The sequence below is a fragment of the Strix uralensis genome, chromosome 3, assembly GCF_047716275.1.
Source record: "Strix uralensis isolate ZFMK-TIS-50842 chromosome 3, bStrUra1, whole genome shotgun sequence".
Classification (NCBI taxonomy): domain Eukaryota; kingdom Metazoa; phylum Chordata; class Aves; order Strigiformes; family Strigidae; genus Strix; species Strix uralensis.
This window is the reverse complement of record NC_133974.1, coordinates 535151-559297: the sequence shown is the minus strand read 5'-3', so window position 1 is coordinate 559297 and position 24147 is coordinate 535151. Positions and strand designations below refer to the sequence as shown.

Sequence of the window (24147 nt, the reverse complement as noted above, 5' to 3'; positions counted from 1 at the left end):
TTCTTGCCCACGTTGCTCTTTTTTGAAAGCAGTGTGTGGTTGCTCTTCTTCCCTCAACATTAAGCACTGCTAAAAGCCTATCATCATCTCATCTCGTTAAAGCTACCTACAACCTAAATAATATTTGTAATATTCCTTTCATGTAACTTTTCTTTTAGGCTTTAGGCGTTATTTAAATACTTTTTAAATAAAGAACAAGTAAACCAGATTTCCTGTTGTACATCTTTGCAGGATAAATCTGCAGCTTGGTTCTTGGGTCATTTCTTCTTCTCCTGGATACACCAGTTATATGAACTATTTTTGTTATTTGTTTCTTCTTTGTCTGTGGATCATAAAGAACACTGGGATGGGCAGGTGAAGTACTGGTTCAGGCTTTCCATGTCACCGTGAGGTCCTTGCACCAAGGAACATGGAATCTGATGCCCATGAGACACAAGCTTTACTGTTCTTTTTACTGTTCTTTGACAGTTTCTTCCAAATCAGGGTGATGGAGGAGTGCAGCAGCTTGCCAAACTGGCTTTTGGGGGCTTGATTAAACACTCTCATTAAATCCTCTTTTATCACCCAAAAAAGGTATGCTGTAGGTGAGCTCTGGGTGCTTCTTACTACAAATACCAGTCTGACAGGGAGTTGGACTCGATGATCCTTACAGGTCCCTTCAACTTGAGATATTCTATGACTCAATGACTTGAAGTTCCAACATGACTCTCTCTCAAGTTTAATGGCCTATTCATAGGAAAAGTAAATTACAGTGCTAGAAGTTTTTACTGTTCCTATGTGATATTAAGGATTATAAGTAGATTTTATGGTCGTCGTCTTATGAATTTTCTTGCTGAGAGAAAATGGGGCTTGCCATTTGGATGATCTCAGAACTGTCGAGGCTTCAGCATTGCTGCTGAGCATCAGGAAAGCAGAAGGCAACGGTAGTCATACCTTCAGCTGTGTTGGAGAGTTTGCTTAGCTTTTAAACTTTTTTTAACATTTTAACTTTTGAAACGTTAGTCCTTAGCTCAAAAAGCTTCAGTTTTGGTCTTGCTGCTGTTTGGTATAAGATGAGAGACCTGTGTCACAATTCACTGTCAAAAAGTCTTTTTTCTTCTCAAACTCCACCATGCTTCCAATTCCTTTTACGCTGGATAAACTCTATAGGTTGTTTCTGCAGGTTTCTCTAACATTTTGGGGTTTGGTCATCCTACGTTCTTGTTAGAAAAGGGGGAGCTGGATTCAATAGGGCCAAGACAAGATCTCCACATTGCCTCTATGCCTTAACAGGACTATTCTCTTCCTGAGATATTTATTCCTTACTGAGGAGAAAGGTTACAGAGGGCAAAATAATATAAACTCTGTTCATTTTCTCATGCACGTGCAAAAATGGGATTTGGGGAGGGGTTGTAGTAATTTTGAAGGCCTTACATCTTAAGCTGTTGACTCCCACCAGGTCTTTGCTCTCTGTTTGTGGTAGAAAACCTTTGCAAGAGTTGAGTAGGAAGGGGCTGTGTCCCTGGTGTTCAGTGCTGCTGAGCAGGTAGGAGCTGAACCTGCCAGACTTTGTGAAGAAAGGAATTACAGTAATAAATCTTGGAAGACACAAATCGTTCATACCTGTCCAGTAAGATGGAGTGCAAACATAAGAGTGCTGACTAGTAAATGAATGTTTTGGGTTGGTTTTTTTTCTTTTAAGTGCAGAGGTTTTAAGAACCACCCATAACTCACAGAGAGGACAGGTACCTCTCATCACAGTAAATAGTAGCATGCAAATGCTCTAATGAATTCTGTCTCCCTGGATTTATGAGAAGAAAATCATTTGCCGTTGCAATCCTGTACCATACACCCAAAACTCATCCAAAGGTGATGACAGTAGGAATTTGGTGTTAATAAAATGCTGGGCAGAAATGAGAGCAGCGACTACAGTTAAGTTTCCTTCCGTGTGTTCCAGAGGAGCTTGTTCACTGAAGAAATATGGGCTGTCCTACCAAGCTCCAACCTGAAGCCCAGAATGGTATTTGCACATTTGAATGATACCTCATACTTTATAATTTATATTATTTATCGTATTTAGAAGATGCATTTGAAATACATCCACAAGAGGTTATGCGATACCCATATGAATTTAATTTGAAACCCTTAGATCAATAACAGGTCCCACACCATGTCCACCAGCTTCTCGGTCATTCTTCAGAATCCTTTTACCCTGTGTCATAATTCCTCTCACCTGTGAAATCTGATGTTTTCAGAAGAGTGAGGGCGTCCTGAGATCACTGCAGAGGATGAACCAGGGTTCATTAAAACCCTGTAAAACAGCCCGCAATCATCTAGGCTTGAGAAAGGTAGCCACAAACTTTTTCAAATCCAGGTGTCCATTGTAAACTCTTTCATTAGGATGCTGTATTTTTATACAGGCTGCAGCAAGATACGTGGCTGTCACAGAGAAAATAGTTGTATCTCACGGCTAAATTGTAAAGGAGCTTGGGGGATTATTGATCAATGATCAATCAAGGAAAGATTAAGGCTACTGATCCTGTGAGCAAAGTAACTGATAAGAAATTTTCAGTTACTTGAATGACTTCCCATTTGTGAGAAGAAGTGAATGCAGGTGCCCGGCATGCTGGATGCTTGGAACTCAGGTGTGGTTTTGTGGGCAGAATGTCAGATTTTGTACAAATGCTGCACAATTGTGCTGTGAAGGACTACCAGGCTCTTGTACTTGGAGAAAAAAAGTTTAGTTTTAGATAAATGCAATACTTGAGCTACTAGAAAAGCCGCCCCAAAATGCAATGTAAACAAAAAGACTTCTTCCCATCAACAAAAGAACTGAAAAAGAAAAAAAAATTGAGTTCTTGGTTAATCCTACTTCTTTGTTACTGAGAATATGGTGGTCAGTCACTTCATTAGTTTCTATGAGTCTCTAGAGGTTTATGAAGCAATGTGAAGACCAGTAACAAGAATGATAAAAGAAAAAAGGAAGAGTGATAGAGAAAACCTAATCAAAGAGCTTGAGAAGTGGTGGGAGCAGAAAGGTGTCCGGGTGTCAGATTTTTCGGTCTTTAAAGGATAAAGGAAAAAACTCCTTCAGTCAGAACAGAAGAGATGGGAAGTTGTTGATTCAAATAACTGTGTATCTAGTTCACAAGCCTGAAAATAGCAAAGATCTCTAATATCTTTAGATTTGATAGAAATATGAGTTACCAGACAGTCTGAGGGTATTTTAGAGGAAAGATTACTGTTTTTAAAAGGTATGGTGATGATGATGATGACGATGGAGGGGTGAAATGTTCTGAGACCTTCCTATTTACCATACGGCAGGAAGCAACGCTCAGATGTTGTATATTTGAAGTTTCTTCTGTTGTCTCCTCTCATTCCTTTATTCTCTTCATTCTTTCAGTCTTTCCTCATTGTTGTGATTTACAGACCTCTGACCATTCTTCTTCTTCACCCTCTTTCTCCAGTTGACCTGTAGCTTTTTTTAAATTCTCATGCTCAGGCTGGAAGCCGTAGTTCACCTGAGTCAGAGACCAGGGATAAGTCACGCCCTGTAGCACTCAGCAATACCCCGCTTCCAACAACCCCTCCCCAGACCCTGCAGCACCATGACTCGTCTTCGGGTTGTGAACTAAAACTCATTTTCAAACTCATTTTTGCAGAACTGCTGCCTCGTCCATTGGGTGTGTATGTACTTGACGTGTCAAAAGTAAATATGAGAGTTTGCACTTGTCTTAATAGAATGCGACCTGGTTTTTCAAACCGTTTCTCCAGTTTCTCAAATAATTTTGTATTTGAGTATATTTTATATTTTATCTTGTCCTATAAAACAAGAGGAGTTCGCCACAGTCTGCAGATGTAAGAAGTAAATAGTTTATTCCATCATCCATTATATTAATGAAAATATTGAATGGTGCTATATCCAAGAGAAAAGCTGTAAAACCTCACAAGAAGATGTCAAAAGCATTGCTGAGGTGGAAGTGTATTGTGTTAATTGTTTCTCTCCTATACACAGGATTTGATTTTTTCCTATGGAAGGAAAGTAGTTTGTTTTGACATGCTTTGTTCTTAGACACTCCATGTAGACTACTACTTAGCCTATCTTTTAGTCTGGAGAAGAGGAAGCTGAGGGGAGACCTCATGGCCCTCTACAACTCCCTGACAGGAGGGTGCAGAGAGGGGGGATGAGTCTCTTGAGCCAAGGAACCAGCGGCAGGACAAGAGGGAATGGCCTCAAGCTGCGCCAGGGCAGGGTCAGACTGGCTCTTAGGAAGGATTTCTTTGCAGAAGGGGTTGTTGGGCGTTGGAATGGGCTGCCCAGGGCAGGGGGGGAGTCCCCATCCCTGGAGGGGTTGAAGAGTCGGGTTGACCCAGCGCTGAGGGATCTGGTGGAGTTGGGAATGGTCAGGGTGAGGTTCATGGTGGGGCTGGAGGAGCTTCAAGGGCTTTTCCAACCAAGATGATTCTGGGATTCTGTGATATTGACAAGTGGATTTATTTTGTGTTTTTTCCCCAAGAACTCAGGTTAAGCTGACTGATCTATAGTTGTTAGTTCCTTCTTACATTGTTTCTAAGCTTTATGGAGTGTCACCTTATAAACTTAGTGCTTTCAGAGACGAACACAAAAGCTCTGAGATTGCTTCAGGTTTATTTAAGAACTCTGATGAATTTCCTCATGCCCTGGCTACTTGAAACATCAGTCTACGTTGTCTTTGGTCTGTTTTCTCTTTTCTAATTGTGAGTTTTTACCCCAAGGCTGTAAATTCCATGTCCTGGGCAGTTAATATTTTTTAACATTAGACCACTGTTGGGGGGTTTTTTTAATAAAACCTAACCCAGTGAGCACAAACCAGAATCCCAGGGCTGCCTCCTGGCCACCGCCACATCTTGCCGTGCTGCCTGTGGCTGAGATGGAGCCCGCTGCCTCCAGGATGCCTCTTTGCTGGGGAATGTGGCACGGGCACTGTGTCTTGTTACCCGTTCCAGGTTAGATATAGCTAGAACTGGTGTCGGGTATTTTCTGGCCAAGTGCAGTAGACACATACCTCTGCTGTATTTTCAGCAGGCTCATCACTGTCTCGGGTGGCTCTTTGATACACTTCTGAACATGCAAGAGTTTAGACACCTCTCCCCTCCTGAGTCCACGTTGTAGTAGAGATTTGGTGAGAGATAAGTGCTATTTCTTGATAGCTGAGTGTACAGTAAACACTTAGACTTTCTGGATAGCAGTCCTTAAAAACTTCTAGTGCCCACATCTATAATATTGAGCGCTCTCGCCCTCCAGAACAAGGTGGCTGCATACAAACCACCTGCTGCAGAGAGTTCTCAGCTTCATGTAAATCCCACACCATGCTGAGAATTGCTTGAGAGAGCTAGTTAGTCTGGGCTAAAAATAAGCCAGGGGCCATACTAAATATCTAACAATATGGGTGATCAAACACTGGTGCTTCTGCCTGGTGCTTTTTATTCCACCAGCGTAGGCATCCCCTTTGCAAACCTTCAGGGTGAGCATCAGGTACCTTTTAAGTTTAAGAAGCTGGAAGGTTTAGATGTTGGTGGAGAATCAGCAGCCTGAATTTTTTTTCTGAGCTTGTTTAGCCTTGAGAGGGCTTGGGGGGGTTGTTTTTGTGTATTAATATATGATTGTGGCAAGTAAAATGATGGAGCGAGACTCTCTTCAGTGGTGCCCTGTGAAAGGAGAAGAGGCAATGGGTACCAGCTCACTTCCATTTCAACAGAAGAAAAAACTTTCTTATGGTGCAAGTGCTCAAACACTGGAACAGGTCAGTCCAGCAGGTTGTGGAGTCCTTGTCCTTGGAGGTGTTCAGAACCCAGCTGGACAGTGTCCTGAGCAACCTGCTGTAGCTGATGTTGCTTTGAGAAGGGGTTTTGGATTAGACCATCTCAAAAGGTCCTTTCCAACCACAACGACTCTGTGGTTCTGAGCTGTTAAAAAATTAAATGGACTCTTGGAAGCAATAGAACATTAAATTATCATACAAAATAGCCACTAAACCATTTCCAGAAGACCTCTTGACTAGTGACGTTTGAAAGTGAGCAGCATAAGGGATGTGTCTCCTCTAAGTTCCCTGCAGTGTTGTCTTTGTTCCTGAGGACTGGAGAACTTTAGGTCATGAGGGTGATTTCAGGCTTTGAACAGGATTTCTGAAGAAAGGGGTTAAGGACAAGATTGTGTTTTTATAGACTCTTTGCAGCAGAACAAAGGTTCATGTGCTTTGGATGGAGCCCCAGAGCCTCAGGAAGCTCCTGAGGCTGCAGGTGAAACATGTCACCCCCACTCATCCTCTTAGCTGATGGCACCAGGATGCAGGGACAGACCATGGCTTTGTGACACGCTGGTTTGGGGGACCAGTTGGTCCCATCAGTGCTATCTACACCGAGATTGTTCAGGTCACCCCAAGATTGCTGCTTCCTGCACTGGACACCTACCCCAAACATCGAGATGGGATGAGATGAGATGAGATGAGATGAGATGAGATGAGATGAGATGAGATGAGATGAGATGAGATGAGATGAGATGAGATGAGATGAGATGAGATGAGATGAGAGATGATGGATGAGAGCTGAGAGCTGGGGTTTTGCCCAGCTGTATCGGCAGGTCCATCCCAGCTCTTCCCCGACACCAGCCCTGTTCCTCGGGGTGAGAGCAGAGCCCACCCTGCACCAGCAGCTCCTCCCACTGCCTGGGGGAAGAGGGGTTTTTTCTGACCCTGGTGCAGTGAACTTCGGTACTTCAGTTTCTGGGTTGATTTATTTTTATTTTTCACACTGATCATTTTAACTGCCAAGCTGTTTTGTTTCTTCTTGCCTGGGATGTTCCTTACCAAGCAGTTTTTACATGGGCAACTTGTACATCATTAGGAGACTCCTAAAGTGGCCATCAGATCACCCAGGAGGACACAGAAGACACACTTGTAGGCACATCATTCAAGCAAGGCTCGTTTGCCACATGCCAACCCACTCACCGTGTGGGTTTTGCCCAAAGAAGAGCAGTGCTGTCCGCACTTCAAGCCTGACTCCAGTCAGGGTTGGCTCTAGATATCCACAGCAAAACAGAACTGAAAGCCCAGCGGTGTCTGTCCTCTTCATCCCGGATCTGTCACTCCCTTCCCCTGTGTCCAGGAGCACTGGTGGATACCAAGCTCATCCCTCCAACTTCGGTTTTTCTACCCAGATAGTTTCCGAAAATGATTGTGAAAGTGTCTTCTCAAACCAGGATCCCCATCTGAGGTCCTTCTGAAAACGTTGTGGTAAAAATCTGTGCAACCTTGAGATCAGATGAAACCAAAAAGGTTGCACAGAAGACACCCCATTTCTCAAGTGCACGGTGAGGGGCAGAGGTACCATGGCCTTCATCATCTGCGCTGCCAATATGAACACCCCCTCTCTGCACGGGACCCAAAGACAGCCAGAATAAGGAAATCTAATTTGGGCACTGGAGCATCTCTGCTGTGGGGAGAGGCTGAGGGAGCTGGGACTGCTCAGCCTAGAGCAGGGAAGGTTCAGAGATGAATCCATGTCTGTAAATACCCAGAGGAAGGGAATGAAGAGGAAGCCCAGCTCTGCCAGTGGTGCCCAGGGACGGGACCAGAGGCCACAGGCACCAACTGGGCCCTGGGAGGGTCCCTTTGAACATCAGGAAACACTTCCCTGTGTGAAGGTACCCGAGCACTGGCCCAGGTTGCTCAGAGAAGTTGTGGAGTCTCCATCCTTGGAGATACTCGGAAGCCGTCTGGACACAGTCCTGGGCAACCGGCCCTGGGTGGCCCTGCTTGAGCAGATGACCTCCAGAGGTCCCTTCCAACCTCAACCATTCTGTGGTTCTGTAATGACCTGGTGTTAGAAGCAGACCCTACATACCATCCTCAGGCATTTCTTAGCCAGGGAGACGTGTCCATGATAAAAGATGTCTCCCCAGCTCCAAGCAGACAACTTCTCGTGTCTGATGGCAAGAAGGATAGTTCTGAGTTGTACCAGATCTCCTAAGCAGCATCTTGGGATTCCACTGGAAAAATGCACTCAACCAGTACAAGACCCTGTAGTATTTTCTCTCTCTCTTCTTGGTCCATGTAAGTGGCTTCTCCACCATCCAGCCCAGCTGCCAGCAGGTTCTCCCACAAACTACAGATTGTTGTTTAATTGCCCAGAGCTTTCCTCAGCAGTGGTGATGGCTGCCAGTGAGCAGGGCCAAACACAAGGGTCACAAAGGTCAGGACTCGCCTGGAAAATGCATTTATTCAGCAACGTCCCTTCACATGATGCTTTGGAGAAGAATTAGATTTTTCAGAGGCAGTGACCATGCGTAAATGTAATGTCTGTGGATGATCTTGCTTGTTTCCATGGACAGTGTTTTCTGGCCTTCAGCGTCCCAAGCAGCAGGGAGTGGAGTTCAGCAGCTCCACCAAGCTACATCAAGCTTCTACTGTGCAGACAGACTGTCTGGAGGTCCCACATAACACAGCATGAGACAGGGGGTCCTGATTCACATTTATTTAACATCAAATTACCACAGCCAAAGGCACCAAAAGACTTAATTTAACCCCAGCGTCACTGCCGAGGTGATAAATTGGAAAACGGGGAGAATTGGGACCTACAGAAAGCACGAGAAATTGGTATCAGTTTTCTGCAGAACCTGTTTGAAGACCTTGCTGTAGAGATGTTTCTGTCAAACTGTTTCTAAGCATTAATGAAACTGTACAGTGCCAGAGCATTATAACCAGGAAATGGAGAACATGAGTGTCAGCAGTGTGTTGTGACGTTTGGCAGAGGTGTAGGTAACCAGCACTCGAAGTTATTCTGACTTTTCCTCACTAGCTGACATAGGAAGGTCAATGGTTCACTGGAAGACTGTGTGATAAAAGGTATAACTGCATCTTTTCCCAGGGCAGCCTGCCAGTGCTTTAGGAACAGATAGGTATGGTGTATTTTTTCCTGAAGGTCTTTTAAAAAAATGGCAAATAAAATTCTTCAGACAGGTAGTGAGGACGATGAGCCAGGTCACCCTTTCAGCAGCTGCTCACCCTGAGATCAGACCGAGTCAGCCACAAAACCCCATCCCGATGCGCCCCCGTAGTCCTCCTCAGCACAGCTATTTTCACAGTTCTGCAGCCTGGGCTGTAACTACCCTACCACGGCTTTCAGGAAACACGGGGCTGGATCCAAGCTGTGTTGTATGTGGTAACAGGTAATGAATATTTTGCTAATTTTTCTCTGTTCCTCTTCCACCAGCCTCGCCCACCAACAGACCTGGGTTTCAGCTTTGATGCCAATAAACAACAGAGACAGCTGATAGCAGAGCTGGAAAACAAAAACAGGTAAAAATCAAGCTTTGATCAGTATTGTTTCAGGAACAACATTTGAGAAGAGCCTTCAGTCCTTGTGCTTTGTTGTTTTTAACCTTCTGTATTATATTAACCAGATTGTTTTCCTAGATCTTTTGTTGAAAGGTGTAGCTGCCTCATTAACCAATTAGCTCAGTGCGGATGCAGCTGCAGTGCCCTTGTTCCCCTGGGAGCAGGTTGATCTTCTTCACTGATCTTCTTAAAATCATCTTAACTGGCTCTGAGCGTCAGGAGCAGCATTGCTCTCTCGCATTGCTGTCTGCAAAGGCACAGAGTTCTCACAGCAGGGTGAGCTGCTCAGGGGCAGCAGGAGAATAAATCAGCTGCGATGCAGGGGAGCGAGCAGGTTGGAAGGCCGGGGTGGGTAAATCCAGCTGGAGAGGAATGAGTGTTCTTTTTCCTTTTGCTGGAAGACCAAAAAAGTCTGAAGAAACTGGGAGGCCCGAAAGAAATAGGAGATGGGCTGTAGGAGATGGTTTTCTTCTTCTGGACATGACCCAGCAACGTGCGCTGGCAGCCCAGAAAGCCACCCGTGTGCTGGGCTACACCCAGAGCAGTGTGGGCAGCAGGGCGAGGGGGGGATTCTCCCCCTCTGCTCCGCTCTGGTGAGACCCCCCTGCAGTGCTGGGTCCAGCTCTGGGGGCACCAACAGCAGAAGGACACGGACCTGCTCGAGCGGGGCCAGAGGAGGCCACGAAGATGCTCGGGGGGCTGGAGCACCCCCCTGTGAGGACAGGCTGAGAGAGTTGGGGGGTTCAGCTGGAGAAGAGAAGGCTCCGGGGAGACCTTAGAGCGGCCTCCCAGGACTGAAAGGGGCTACAGGAAAGGGGGGAGGGACAGGATGAGGGGGAACAGTTTTAAACTGAAAGAGGGGAGATTTAGGTTAGATCTAAGGAAGAAATTGTTCCCTGTGAGGGGGGTGAGGCCCTGGCACAGGTTGCCCAGAGAAGCTGTGGCTGCCCCCTCCCTGGAAGGGTTCAAGGACAGGTTGGACGGGGCTTTGGGCAACCTGGGCTAGTGGAAGGTGGCCCTGCCCAGGGCCTTTAATGTCCCTTCCCACCCAAACTGTTCTGTGATTCGATGATTCTTCTTGCTCCAGAAGGACTGTTAAGAAGAGATCGCTCTGTTTTTATCATAATATATCATATTTGCCTTCACCTGCTTCTTCAGCACCTGTATTTTGAGTTTATGTTTCTCTGACTAAGAGAAACAAAGAGGGTGCTGCTCTAAAGAGCAAACCATTGAGCAGTTGCAAGCCCCGTGTGCTGTACGGCGCCAGCAGCCCCTGGGTTACCCACGGAGCCTCTCCGTGTGCCCGGTGACGTGCTCCCCTCGTAGCCACGCTCGGGTCTCCCTGAACTCCAGCAGCACCTCACTGGCGTGTGTGAGCCGCTTGCACAGCCCCTTGCCACGGCACCCGCAGCATACCAGGGAAAAATACTTCTTAAAGTTAGTTTGGAGGAGAACCAGTTCCTGGAGAGCACAGGAGCAGCTCGATCCTTGCACCATCAGAGCTTCAGTGCGCTACCAAGAGACCTTGCAGGTATTTGAAATTATTCATCGAGATCGGAGATAAGGGAGATCTCGATCAGTGCTGGTATGAAGCCTTGCAAGGAGAGCTGCTCAGCAGTTTTAAAAAAGCAGGGGGGAAGAATTAGAGATTATAATCTGCACTCTGAGAAAGATTTCATTTCCATTTCAATAAGTGGGTCCTTGGCCGTCAGTGCTGCGTTCCCTCACCTCCAGCTAGGCAGAACGCAGCAGCCTTAATTGTGCTGCTGGCTGATCGCCTTCCCTTCGTGAGGCCTCGCCTTTGTCTCTGTTACCAGGAGCTTTCCTTGTTCCTCCTGCCAGGAGCCCTTGGAAAGGTGAGTGGGAAGCGAAGCGGTGCTGGCACGGCTGCGATGCCGGCGGTGCTGCTTCGGAGCCCTCCCTGCAGCGTGTAGATCATGCTGGAAGTGGAACTTTCTTCCTCTTAGAACAGTCTCTGAGCCCATTCTGCACCCAAGGTTTTGGAGAGGCGTTGCCAGCGTATGGCACAGAAGTGATTTCACACTTCTTATTAAGTAATATATTTTCTGTCTGTGTTGCAGCAATTCGTAGGACCGCGCTAACTTACCTGTCTTGGTTTTGAATCTGTGCCAGGCACACATGAAGAAAATTGCTGTACTTAGGCTGGGGACAGCCAGAAAGAGTGCTTGAAGGGCTATAACAGCATTTAAAAGCAGTGCAGAGGCTGACCTCTTTCCTCTTTAATCTTCCCTCTGTCATTTCTGTAGAGAGATACTCCAAGAAATTCAGCGTCTCAGGCTGGAACATGAACAAGCCTCTCAACCCACCCCGGAGAAAGCCCAGCAGAACCCAACTTTATTGGCTGAACTCAGGCTTCTACGGTAAACGAACTCTCTAAAGCTCGTGTGCGGTTGGTACCTGGGCCAGTCCGCCCGTGGGGTCTGTTCTGTGGCTGTTACTGGGGAGGGGGAAATACCAGAATATCATCAGTGGCCTTCAAGTGTTCTTTTAAACTGCTCAGTTCTGAAGCCGGACAGCATATTGCAACTTGCCTTTTTTTTTAAAGTGGATTTAGAAGTAAATAAAAACGTCTGTTAAAATGAATTCTATTTGTATAATTCAGAAAACTGTGAAGAAGAAACCGATAGGAAAAACTAGCAGAAATGTCATTAACTGCTTATTATTTATTGTCCAAAAGAGCGGAGTTGCAGATAAGTGTCAGTGAAACTCCCACAGTTCATACCTGCGGATAGTCGGACATAATTCCAGAGGTGGAGAACAGTCTTCAAAGCCTTTTGGATTGAGTTTGCATTTTGAAGTGACAGGGGAAAGTCGTCAGTATTTATAGAATAAAGTGTTTCATAGTTTGTGTAATCACAAGGGCATTCTCTGGCTGTGTTTTATTTCATCTTCCATTACTAGTTAATTCAGAGTTCAACCTTCAAAAACGCCATCTGTAATCTAAAGCTCTAAAATTTAAACCCTTGGCAGCAGCAGCTCTTTGCAAACTGCATTGTATTTCATTCATTGGGGTAAACTTTTCCTGCCCGCTTAGGAAATGGCACAGCAGCCGTGCTTCCCAGGAATGTTTCAATGTTTTCCAGAAGGTGCAGTGCCCTTGGGATGGAGCTACTGCAACCGCAGGCAGCCTCTGCAAGGTAGAATCCAGCCCCATATTGCAAAATCAAAGGCTTTCCAATTCTTTCATTGCTTTTTCATACAGAATTTGCTCCATTATAGTACATTTTGATATCTCACTGCTATTTTTCATTCTATTAGCTAATGAGAATAGCTCATAGATTTTCTAGCTTTATGCTTTACATAACTATGTATATAATGTTTAAAAAACTGGAGAGGATGCAGAAGATATCCACAAATGTTGTGCAAGAGGTGGAGAAAAAAAAGAGATTGTGGGGCAACTTGATGTGCTGTTTGACCCAGCAAAGATATAAGAACCAAGAGCTTAAACTGGAAACCAGTCAGACCACAAATAGAGCACACGCTTTTTAACGTGAGGCAACAATCTCAAGAGCAGTGATAGAGTTTTCAGACCCTAGATGTCTTTCCTGAAGATGTTTTTCTGAATATAAAGGTTATCTGGAACAAAACAGCGCTAACTGGGAGGAATTGCACAGCCTGTATTTTGCTAAAGAAAAAAAAGCTGAATGATATTCAGCGCTTAGAGCTGAGGGATCTGGTGGAGTTGGGAACGGTCAGGGTGAGGTTCATGGTTGGACTGGAGGAGCTTCAAGGGCTTTTCCAACCTGGATCATTCTGGGATTCTGTGTGATCATTGTAGCCGGTTTTGGCCTTCAAATACATAAACACCACTGGTATATAGAAGAGTTACGAAATTAAAAAAAGGTTGACTTAAGCATGTAAAGCCTCTCAAGTCATCTCATGGTTGTCCAGCCTGGCCTTCCACGTGACACAGGCTGGGAAATGTCTCCTGCAGAACCCTGTTTGGTTGGGCTACAGCATCCGTGTGAGGCAGACGTTCAAGCTTTCCCTGTAGAGATGGAACTGCCACGTCCCCCACTCCCGTTAATGTGATTGTCAGTGAATTTCTGTGCCTTGCCTGCACTCGGTGGATAAAAGGGTGCATGTTATTTCTCATCTTCATAAGCCTAACGCCATTTTCCAAAGCTTGTCTTTCCCCCTGCTTTTGTCTACTGGGCTAAAAATGTGCTTTTTGAAATTCCTCTTTGTGTGTGAGTATTTAGAGATTTTGATTCCCTCCCCTCTTAACCTCATCTTGCCTGAATAGCTTGAATCCCTTCAGTTCCCCCATGAAGCAGCTTTGCCAAATCTCCAGCTATGCCTTTAGCTTGCTCTCGGGTTCTCTCCAAGTCCTCTGCGTCTCTTCTCTACACGAGCTGGGCTGCGCCGGCTGCCGTAGCTCATCAGAGTCTCGCTGGTGCTATAGATAGACCTCGTGGAAGCTTCCTTACCCCCAAACATCACTCTCATTAACAAATCCAAAGCAGACATTAATTTTCTTGCTTTGCATAGCATCACCCTGGAAGTTCACAATTAGCAGGTAATCTGTGATGCGAAAAGTACTTCACAAAGTCACCGCTAAGGAGGAGACGTTCCCCAGGCCGGTGAGCAGCAGGCGATGCCCTTGCCTTGGGTCCTACGTAAGCACAGGTTGCCAGATGAGCTCGGCTGCTGCGTAGAATTTTAGGCTGGGAAAGCATGAGAAGGATAATCCATGGAAAATCAACGTGTCCCAGGTTTAAAAACCTGCAGCCAGCGGAGCCCGTAGAGACGAGTCAGCTCCGCCACGCCGCTGGCAGATGTCACCTTGGAAGAAGCCCGGCCGGCTCGTGTCCTTGCGGATCCCAGCCCAGGGGATGCTCCTTCATACACCGAGGACCCCTTCGCTCCGGGCGTGCGCCTCAAGCTGCATCTCCCTGATTGTCCCTACAGCCTGCCCTATCTTTTTTTTTAAAAAAATAACATTGAACGCCCTTTGTCGCTGAGAAACCGTACCTCCCCTCTTCACAGGAGGTCACTGGAAAGGAAATTGAAGAACATCAACCCAATTCAGACATACACATTGATGCTGAGTCTTCGTTAACAACCACATTGGGAGAACTGTACTTACTTAATATGTTGGGTTTTGCATTATTTGTAGCTGTTAACCAGAATGTTATATTAAATAACTCTAGAATAAAAGCTACAGACTCCAAACTGACATGGAGAGAGAAAAAGGACCATATAGACAGATAAAGCTACGTCAGTGGTGGGTTTTTAACACATTCTAGGTGTCCAGGCATGTGGAATCTTCTCTTTGTTGCCTTACTTTTGTGATGTCTTTCAGCATTTAATAACCACATTCTTCAGAATACAAAAAGGTGTTGAAAGAAACACCCAGGGTAGTTAACACTTCACAGTCCTCAGTCCTTTTCAGAGCCAGTATAGAAACAAGTTCATTCTCTTAGGTAGTCTTAGCAGCTTTCTGGTTGGGGATTATGCTCACAGTAATGCCATTTTCACACTCACCATAAGGAAAACAAGCCGTACTCACCAGATTTGTCCAGTCTGAGTAGATGGCCTGTTTCTTCTCTAGATTCTGCTGTGCAATTGGTGTTTCTAAAACCAGTTGGTTGCTAAAATTCCCAGAAGGATTGATCTGTAGTATATCATATAAGAACACAGATATGATCCAAGACATTTAAAAATTCAGTCTATAATATGTGGTGCCTTTAACTTTGCATTAAGACATTATGAGGCCCATAAAAATAACTCTAGATGAATAAATAAGCCTTTCTAATTTGTTTTTTTTCTTACAGTTATTTATCATTTATCAAATGGGATTTGTGGGGCCCAGGATTTCTTAAATCATATAAGATACTGAACTTCTGACATGTTGACGTTCATCTTTGAATTTCTCCTTATATTAGTCACTTCTTTACTTTTAAAATGTAAAATAAAACGAAACAGTTGTATTTCCTTAAATATCTCACAGATAGGCATCTGTAGAAATACAGTGGGTTTCTGGTGGCAGGGAAAGGGAAGGTGACTTATCATCTCCTTTTCTTGTTACCTGGCCTCTGGTACAGCAAATATGTCAAAGATTATACGTCACGTTGGTGGACAGAAATAGCTCTGCCGAGTCTCCATCAGACAGGTGATAGCTTTTCCTTTCCAAACATCTGCAGCCTTTTCTTTTTTTTTTTTTTTTTCTCTCTGTCTTTCCTCCCATATTTCATTCTTGCTTATCTGAAAGCTCTGCAGGATGCCTGGGTCTGAAGTTAAGAGAGTTCTTAAAAGGAAGAAAAAAGCAGGCTTTTTTCCTCAAAATGCAGTGCTCTTGAAAAGGGCTTCCTACTACCAAGGTGCTGAGTGCAGGTTTCTGGATTTTAAGTGAAAAGCCTGATTGTTATGTATAGGTTTCATGGTCATTGTGCTGTGCTTTGCTCTATTTTTTTAAATTGGAAGCAGGGGGGAGTGATGAAAACCAAAGACACGGTTATAAGGGTGAATTTCCTGAAGCGGTTTTGAAACACCCAAAGTTTATTTTCTGACTCTTTCTTTCATGTAACTTGAACAGACAGAGAAAGGATGAATTGGAACAGAGGATGTCTGCACTTCAAGAAAGCAGAAGAGAACTGATGGTGCAGCTTGAAGGGCTGATGAAACTGCTCAAAGTAAGGCACCTCCTGTCAGAAACACAGCGCGTCCTTCTCCTCCCCAGGTCTGGAAGTCACTATTGCTGCTCTGAGATTCCTGCTTTGCTGTCATACCGTTATAAATACTTCATGAGGAAGAGAAGGAATTTGCAAAAAGTCATTTCCATACTGGCTGTGTGTATTGGTGCAGATGGTTAATGGGTTTTCAGGTTCATAAGCTGTTGCTTTGGTTAAAATATCAAGAACCTGTAAGATTTGGAAGGTTTGAAGAAGTGTTAGAGTTGGTAATCAGCTGCGTGCTGTTCTGGGTACCAGTTCAGTTCTTCCAGCTTTAACTGGAAGATAAACTGGAAATAGCACAGTACAGGATATGACTCCCCAGTGGCACGGGGCTGTGCTTCAGCAGGTAACGCTACGCTAGCCCCGCGACGTCTGCGGAGGTTCTTAGCCTCAGAGATGATGGTATTGGCTCTGATCTATAATATATGTGGTTGTTTGGATTTCTGACGAGGGTCCGTTATTATTTTTTATAGAGCCCTGCTAGAGTTGAGCTCACAGTAGATGACTGTAATCTGAAATGCTATTTTGCATTTATTCTTTCCATTCTTTAAATTGGACAAGAGCCTCTCTGTAAAGTGAATGGCAAAACATTGTCCTCACTCAGGTTTTGGTCCAAGAGAAGATGCAGCAAAGGTATTACAGGCAGTGGAAGAAGTGGGAGAGAGATCCCAGCAGTGCCACTGGCAGGAGCAGCACGGGGGTTTATAGACTCGCTATAGGCACATCTTGATGGTTGCAGAAAAATTTAGAGCTTGTTTGCACTTGAAAGTGGTAACGAACTCACATCGGTTGTAAATCTAACGTGCTGTTGCTCTTCAGATGAGGCTTGCAGTCTGGAATAGGAATGTTTATACAGGAGGCTGTGATCAAATACCCTTCAGAGGTGCCTGTTCCATTTAGTTTCCCTTTGCGGATGAGCACACAGTTGGTATTAATATTTGGGGAGAATTTTTTTTTTTAAGTCAGAGGTTCTACACACTATTTTTCCCCTGTTCAGCCTGTTAATGTCTGTCTTCTAAAAATATTGAAGACAATAACTTGCTAAATTCACCTCGATTTCTTCAGACCCTAAACCTTTGTAGGCTGAAGTGTGATACCTCTGAACATGGGCATCCAAAACAGCTTTAGGGAAGTGTAAAAAGTCGTCGCATCAGAAACAGTTTGATTCCTTGTGGTTCAGGTGACCACAGTCTGAGCATTTTTCTTGCATGCATTTGAGGAGCCTCTTTATAACAAACTCGGTTTGGATAGCTGCTTTAACACAACGGCCAGCTCTCGTGTGGGTTTTCTGTTGTTTTCAAAGCCCCCGTCAGTGGGATATTGTGGAGGGGAGAGAGCACGAGCGCGAGTGGCCGGTGCTGCGACTGGGGAGAGGCAGGCGGGAGGAAAGAGGGTTGCAGCAGCAGGAAGGGACCCATAACTGACTCACATTTGATTAACTGGTGCTTTTAGCACCCATTCATTAAGTTGAATCATGCAGTTCAATTATGAGCTTGACGGAAACTTTAATGACGTCTTCTAGGCTGTATCATACGGAGGGTTAGTTTAGAAGCTGGCTCTTACTAGACTTTTCATTTATAAATCTACTATCTTTTAATTAACTCACCCAGTTCCCAAAGTTGTTTAAAAGCTACAAGGGCAAATAGGACTGGATAGAAGGAGGAACTTCTTCCCCATGAGGACGCCCAAGCAGTGGAGCGGGGGCCCAGGGAGGTTGTGCTGTCTCCATCCTGGGAGGTTGGCAAGACCCCACTGGACAGAGCTCTAAGCAACCTGGTCTGAGATTAAGTTGACCCTGTTCCGAGTAGGGAACTGGACAAGAGACCTCCTGAGGTCCCTTCCAACCTAGGAGCCTGTGACTGTCACCATTATTTGGTTCTACATGTTGCATAATACAGTTCTTTGCATTTCCCGTTCAGAGCTGTCTATGGAGCCTGGCAGCTTCTCTTTGATGAAAGCATCTTCCAGAAAGACATCTGTTCTTGAGCTGAAGAAATCAAAAATGGAAAATTCACTGCCAATGCAAATTTGCTTGCACAGTTAAAAATTTATGCCTCGTTTTCAGTTTTAATGTATTTAGCTTCAGTTTACACCCCTTGGCTTTGGTACATGTGGTTCTCCCTCCATTAGATTAAGGAGTACTTTAGCACCACTGGCTTTTTCCTACGCAGATACTTACTCATCTCAGTGAAGACACTTCTCAATCTTCTTTTTTAAATCTGTTAAACAGCTTTTCTGAGCCTCTCACAATACTGTACTTTAGTATTTTTTATGGTTGATTTCTTTGCCTTCTCCAGATTTTTAATATAATTTTTTTAATTGGGAAAAAGCAAACTGTATGTTGAGTTCTTCTCTGAACCTTCGCAACACTATGCAGAGAGTTACAGGAGGAGTTTCATTACTCTTCATCGCTATTTCCCTTTTTGTGCCTTTCTGCACCAGTGAGTGCTTTTTGAAAGCTGTCAGTTAGCCAGATCCTACTCGCTGTAAAGCGCTTTATTTATTTCATATAGAGCTAACTGATTAATGAGAGTGCCGTGGGTAAACCCTCTCATATGAAAATACATCTGTGCAGTTCCTTTAGAAGCCAAACTTGTAATACATACAAATAACAAAATCAGACCTATTTGGCAAGATCTCTTCCGTGAAGTTATAATGCTTCATAAATTACTTATTAGTTGAGTCTTGTATCAGCGTTTCTGTTACTTTGAATTAATTAATGACAGGGCAAGATGTTTATGCTTATTTAAGTTGCCTTACCTCTCTTTTTGAATATCAGTGCAGCACAGCCCATTCCAGTCCTGGCTATTCCAAGATCTGTTAAAAATTACCTTCACTGGACTGGATAACTCCTCGTGTAATTATTTTAAGAATCTCAGCTGCAAGCTACCCAGGCCTGCTGATCTAAAAATATTATTTCTAGTAGATACTTTTTAACACCTTTTCTCATTATTAGTGGAAAGCACTTCACTGTTTGCTGATAGAAACTACAAGGGGAAAGTACTATTAGTCAAACACAGAGCAGAAATACTAATTCCTCTTCCCATATTAAGAATTTTACCATTTATACACCACCTCAAAGCTTTGTTTTGTTTCTGATATTTGTGTTCATTTCAAAGTCTTCTTTTTGGTGGTTTTAGCCCTGCCAGACACGAATTTTTCCCACAAGGTTTTAGCTTCCCTCATCATTTGGTGCACTTCAAAAATTTTCATTTATAATTTACATCAGCTGTTAAGCTTTTATGGTTTTTTTCCATTTTCTTATGCAGTATTTTTTACATTTTTAATGCTGCCTTCATTTCACTATTTAGCGCTGGATTCAGCTTACCTAACTTTGGTTATCTGACGGTTTGGGAGTTCAGCTCCCTCTGTAAAAAAAGGAGAGGAAAGCCTCTATTTGGAAGGACATAGTGGTTCTCTGGAGGCTCATCCATTTTTCCCCAGTGAGCCATGCTCTGATAGTTGGCCGCAGAGCCAGAGAAAGGCCCTCAGCTCTTTCGGGTGCTAGCGCAGAGGTAATCCAAGGCCTGTGCTTCGTGTCCTGCTCCGATGTTTATTAGCCCACACAGCAACCTACCCACACCGTTGCAATTTAGAGTTTAGGTTGGGTTTTGCACCGAGCGTCCTCCCACATCCCATTGCCCAGGTGTGTTGACGCTCCTGTTAGGAGGATTCAGTTACAGGAATTTGTTGGTGGTTCTCCCAAAAGGAGAGGTTCTGGCCATTCAGCTGTTCGCTACGTGCTGTCATTGGTATCTTCTGTGTTGTCCCACGCCCCGGTGAGACCCAGCTCTGTCTGTCCGGGTGAGCTCGTTAGTGCCAGCCGACGTTCCTCGGGTGGGCACGTGTCAACCTGCTCCGCTGGTGATGGGTCAGAGCTACCAGCGCTTTCCCACACCATCTCCAACCCCCATCCAGAGGTTACCAGCTGCCTGGGGCTGTTCCCAGAGGGCGGTTTGGATAAGGTCACCCCAGTCAGGGTTTTAACAGCATGGACGTGTGCAGATCATGCCGGAGAATTGTTGCACAATTTCATGTCATATTGTAGCCTCCAAGCCTGCAGGGCTGCTGCGGTGGCCACCGCAGGGCTCCCCGTTGGCTACTAACCTCATGTCCTCGTGGCCACTCCAGCCAGTCTCCAGTTAGTTGGATCAAGCCCTTTGCATGCGAGAGGCAGCCTGTCCATCCGGTGACCTGTCAGTACTGTCATCGGTGACTTTCTGCCATTTTTAACCTTCTTTTCCTCACCCAGGCCATCGGCTTGGCTTTCCCTTTTTTCCTGAAGCCTCTGTAATCACCCAGTGCCATTAGCTGGCACTCCTCTGATGAGTAGTCCGCAGCAACGATTGTCTGCCCGCTTGCCGGGCTTTTGCTTTCAGCTACGCGGACATTCAGCAGACAGATCCCATTTCACTTTTTCCATTTCCTCAGTGGTAATTTCCTCACTAGCTGATTTGATGATTTATCTAATAACTGCTCAGCCTTTCTAGCAAAGCTCCGTGCCTCTTGATATTATTTTTTCACATCTGTAGTTAGTGCTAAAGCCTCATTTTTCAAACTAACAGCTCTTCTGTAGAGTGAAGATCATTTAAGATCTTTCCCCTGACCTGGCTCACCGTCTGGTCCAGCAAGTCCCAGTGCTGGCAGGAGGAACAACTGGAAACATGTGGGAGGGCAGCACTGGCCTCCGCTGCTGATGTTGATCCGTGTGGTTGAGTGGAGCCATGCCCTGCATCTGCTACGTCAGTGTCTAAATACACACCTGAAAGAACCCCAAAAAACCAAAAATATCTGCTCAGAAATGTGGAATTCTCTGCAGGCGTTCCCAGATATCTCTGTAGTGCCCTCAGTGCACAGTTGGGAAACCATCTTGTGGCACAGGGGTCCTGCTCTAAATTCAGGGACAGGTTCTGGTTAATCCTGCTCAGCTGGGGAGTAAATGAGGGAAGGTGGGTCAATGGGTTCATGGATTTCAAGGCCAGAAGGAGTTTTTATTCCACGAGTTTTAATTCTGAATTTCTGGGGAGATGTGCTTAGCAGTGGTCCTGCTGCCCTCTGCACTGGCAGTCCGTGCAAAGCCGCTGTTGGAGGGGACACACACTGTTACCCTGAAAAAGCTGTAATTGGTATTTCTGCGGGGATGGGAGTCATCAAACCCATGCTGCCAGCCTTTCCTTTAAAGCACAGTGTTGCTCCCCGCACCACAACGGCCATGCTCCTCCACGCAACCCAGCCCGCGAGACGTGGGCCCGCGGGGCTCAGACTGGGTGTTACACATGCGAGGACAAAATCCATGAAAACTTTTGAGTTACGAAAGAAACTCTCGACTGTGTGATGTTTTGCTCATTCCCAAGAACACTGGTGTAGTTGAAGCCAGAACGCGAGCCCTCTGGCCCAGCAGGATCGCAGTGTACATCTCGCTGCTTCAAAAGAGGATGAATTCATCCATATTTCACTGTTTCTGGTCTTTAGAATTAGTAGTGATCCGTACTGGCAAACGTTGCAACAAAGGAATAGTTTTCTCTGCATTTTGGTGCTTACTCCTCATTTGTGGTGCTTTTCCCTCCCAGTTTCTCCCCTCCCCTTCCAGACCCAGTTGCCAGCCACTCGTTAATTTGCCCTTTTGAATCCGATCTGTAGCAGTCCCCGCATGCCCGGTGGTAACGGGCACGCTCTGACCAAAAAGGTGATGTTCTGCCTCTCAGATTATGACAGTTTGGGGTCTCCGTGATGCCGATTTGTGCACCCAGGGAACCGACTGCCGTGCAGTGGTTGCACACTCCAGGTGGCATTTCCAGACTTCGGAGGATGGTGGTTTGATAATTCTTGCCTTGAGGACAGCTAAAGAGGCATTTCTGAGTCCAGGGTAGGACGAGAAGCCAGTAAAGGTTCTGTGTAAAAAAAAAAAGATACCCCTTGGCTATCCTATGTACCCAAGAGATCCTCACTGTGATATCCAGCCCCTGTACTGGGCTTTTGCCAAGGCCATTTTAGACAAGAGTCTTCCTCTGAGAAGGGAACAAACGACACCTTTGCTTTCCCACCACCTCCTGGTTCCTTCCGCGCCTTCAGGTGTTTCTGCAATTTGCCATGTTCTGTTCTTCCATCGGGTCTGTTGTGTATTTTGTGTGTGTATGTTTTCTTTTCACATGATAATTAATCTACCCTGTTTCTCTCTTCACCTTTTTCTTTTGCCAACGTTTATAGGAAGAAGAGCAAAAACAGGCAGTAAGTTGACTTCACTTTGTAGGTGATCTAACTCTTTTTTCTTTCTGCATGAAAACAATTTTCTGTTAATTGGCTTGTATGCAAATAAACCATGGGAATGTGGGGTCTTTCTCACTTGTAAATTTGAAAGCAGCCTTCATCAGTTTCCAGTAGAGCATGTTTTTGTATATGTCCTTAAAGTTATTCCTCTCTCCCTTTCAAATTAATTTATTGCCATGGGTACACAACTGGTGGCTGTATTCATTAGGTTTTTATAGAATTGTGCATGGCCATCCAGGGCTGAAAATGTGGATTCTCAGCTGGCTTCATCATTTATTTTGTTGGAGATTCTTTGGAGTATTTGACATGCTAAGAAAGCTTTCTTGTCTCTTCAGGAATCCTTTAATTTGCCTCCCTGCCACATACAGGTCCATGCATGAAAACTAATTAATGACTTAATATTCTGGGCATGGATCCATATCATTCAGTCATGATATAGTCTCCTTGAATGAGTCCCAGAATGCTCACTGTAAACAGGATGAGTAAACTAACAAGAGACAAGAACGCATTTGCTTTGTTACTGATTTTCATTTTCTCTGCCTGCCTATTAAAATCTGAATCCGGTGTTAATTTCGGAATCCACTCCAGAGGGAGCCCTTTTGCTTTTCTCGAAAATAGCCAGATGTTCAATATCTTCTCTCCAGCAGAACAATTTTTCAGCATTTTCTAATAGGGTTTTCTTTATACACAAAGCTTTAATGAAGATTAATCCCGTGTTTCCCATTGTTGGGGTTTTTTTACGTGTTGTTTATCAGATACCCGAATTGGATCTTGGATACATGCATTGGAAATTCTGGTGACTTGGTTTTCGTAAGGAAATATATATTTCTGGGTAACTTCTGTGGCTGAAAACGCTTCAGTGCTACTTGTGCTGAAATTGGCTTTTGGTGACTCCTGGGTGGCCTTTCATTAAAGTTGTGTCATCAGTTTAAAAGAGGATGGTGGTAAGGGTGCATCTTCTGTCTGAGCCCAGTTCATCTTTAGTCGATGCTGCCGATTTATCCCTGGGCTTGCTAAGGCACCTTGCAGAAATTCCTTGGCTTAGTGAAGGGACCAGATTGCAGCATGTGGCAGCAACCGTCAGGGAGTTTCCTGGAGGAAGGAAAACAATCAAGACACCGCTATCCCTGTCCTCCAACTCCTAACTGTGCAAGTGGAATGCTGTATCGTGTATCATGCTCTTACCCAGCACCATGGCTAGGAATAATCATCTGCATGGAAATGCAGCGTTATATTAGCTCGTTTTTCTTGTGGCATGAAGTTCAACTTAATTATGGATAAAGAAAAAGGGTAAATATGAGATCAAAGGAAGAATATGCCCAGTTTTACCTCCCTTCTTTCCCTGGGATACTGTGTTAGTAGGAGGATAAGAGAATCAAAACTGACTGCTGAAAGAATGTCAACACATTGTTTCCCTGCCCAGTCCCATTCTGTTGGAATCAATGACGAATGAGCCAAAAAGGATTTGAAACTCAAGAAGGCAGATTTTGACCATCCAAAAGAGTCATTGCTGATCTGCAAGGACTGAAACTTTACCTTCTTACATTTGCATGGACTGAAGTAGCTTGAAACGCTCTCCTCTTAACTATAAAGGTACAGCCTGGAAAAGCTGGAGGTCCCAGGATACAGTGCTCCCCTTGCCTGAGAAACACACAGTCACAGAAATCACAGAATAGTGGAGGTGGGAAGGCAGCTCTGGAGATCATCTAGTCCACCCCTCATGCTCAAAGCAGGCTCAGCTAGAACAGGCTGCTCAGGAACTTGTCCCATTGGGGTTTGAGTCTCTCCAAAGATGGAGACTCCACAACCTCTCTGGGCAACTGGGTCTA

General features: G+C 44.9%; 1 protein-coding gene across 12 annotated transcripts in view; it reads left to right on the top strand.

Moving 5' to 3' along the window:
- The window catches only part of DTNB (dystrobrevin beta), a 218168-nt gene that overhangs the window by 140842 nt on the left and 53179 nt on the right, over positions 1 to 24147 (top strand). For 10 of the 12 annotated variants that reach the window (XM_074861191.1, XM_074861190.1, XM_074861188.1 and 7 more), the window contains 4 exons: positions 9229 to 9314; positions 11621 to 11734; positions 15913 to 16009; positions 22259 to 22279. In XM_074861191.1, the coding sequence (XP_074717292.1) occupies positions 9229 to 9314; positions 11621 to 11734; positions 15913 to 16009; positions 22259 to 22279 (318 nt within the window). The remainder of the gene's footprint in view (positions 1 to 9228; positions 9315 to 11620; positions 11735 to 15912; positions 16010 to 22258; positions 22280 to 24147) is intronic. The other 2 variants (XM_074861192.1, XM_074861189.1) reach the window with 1 other exon arrangement.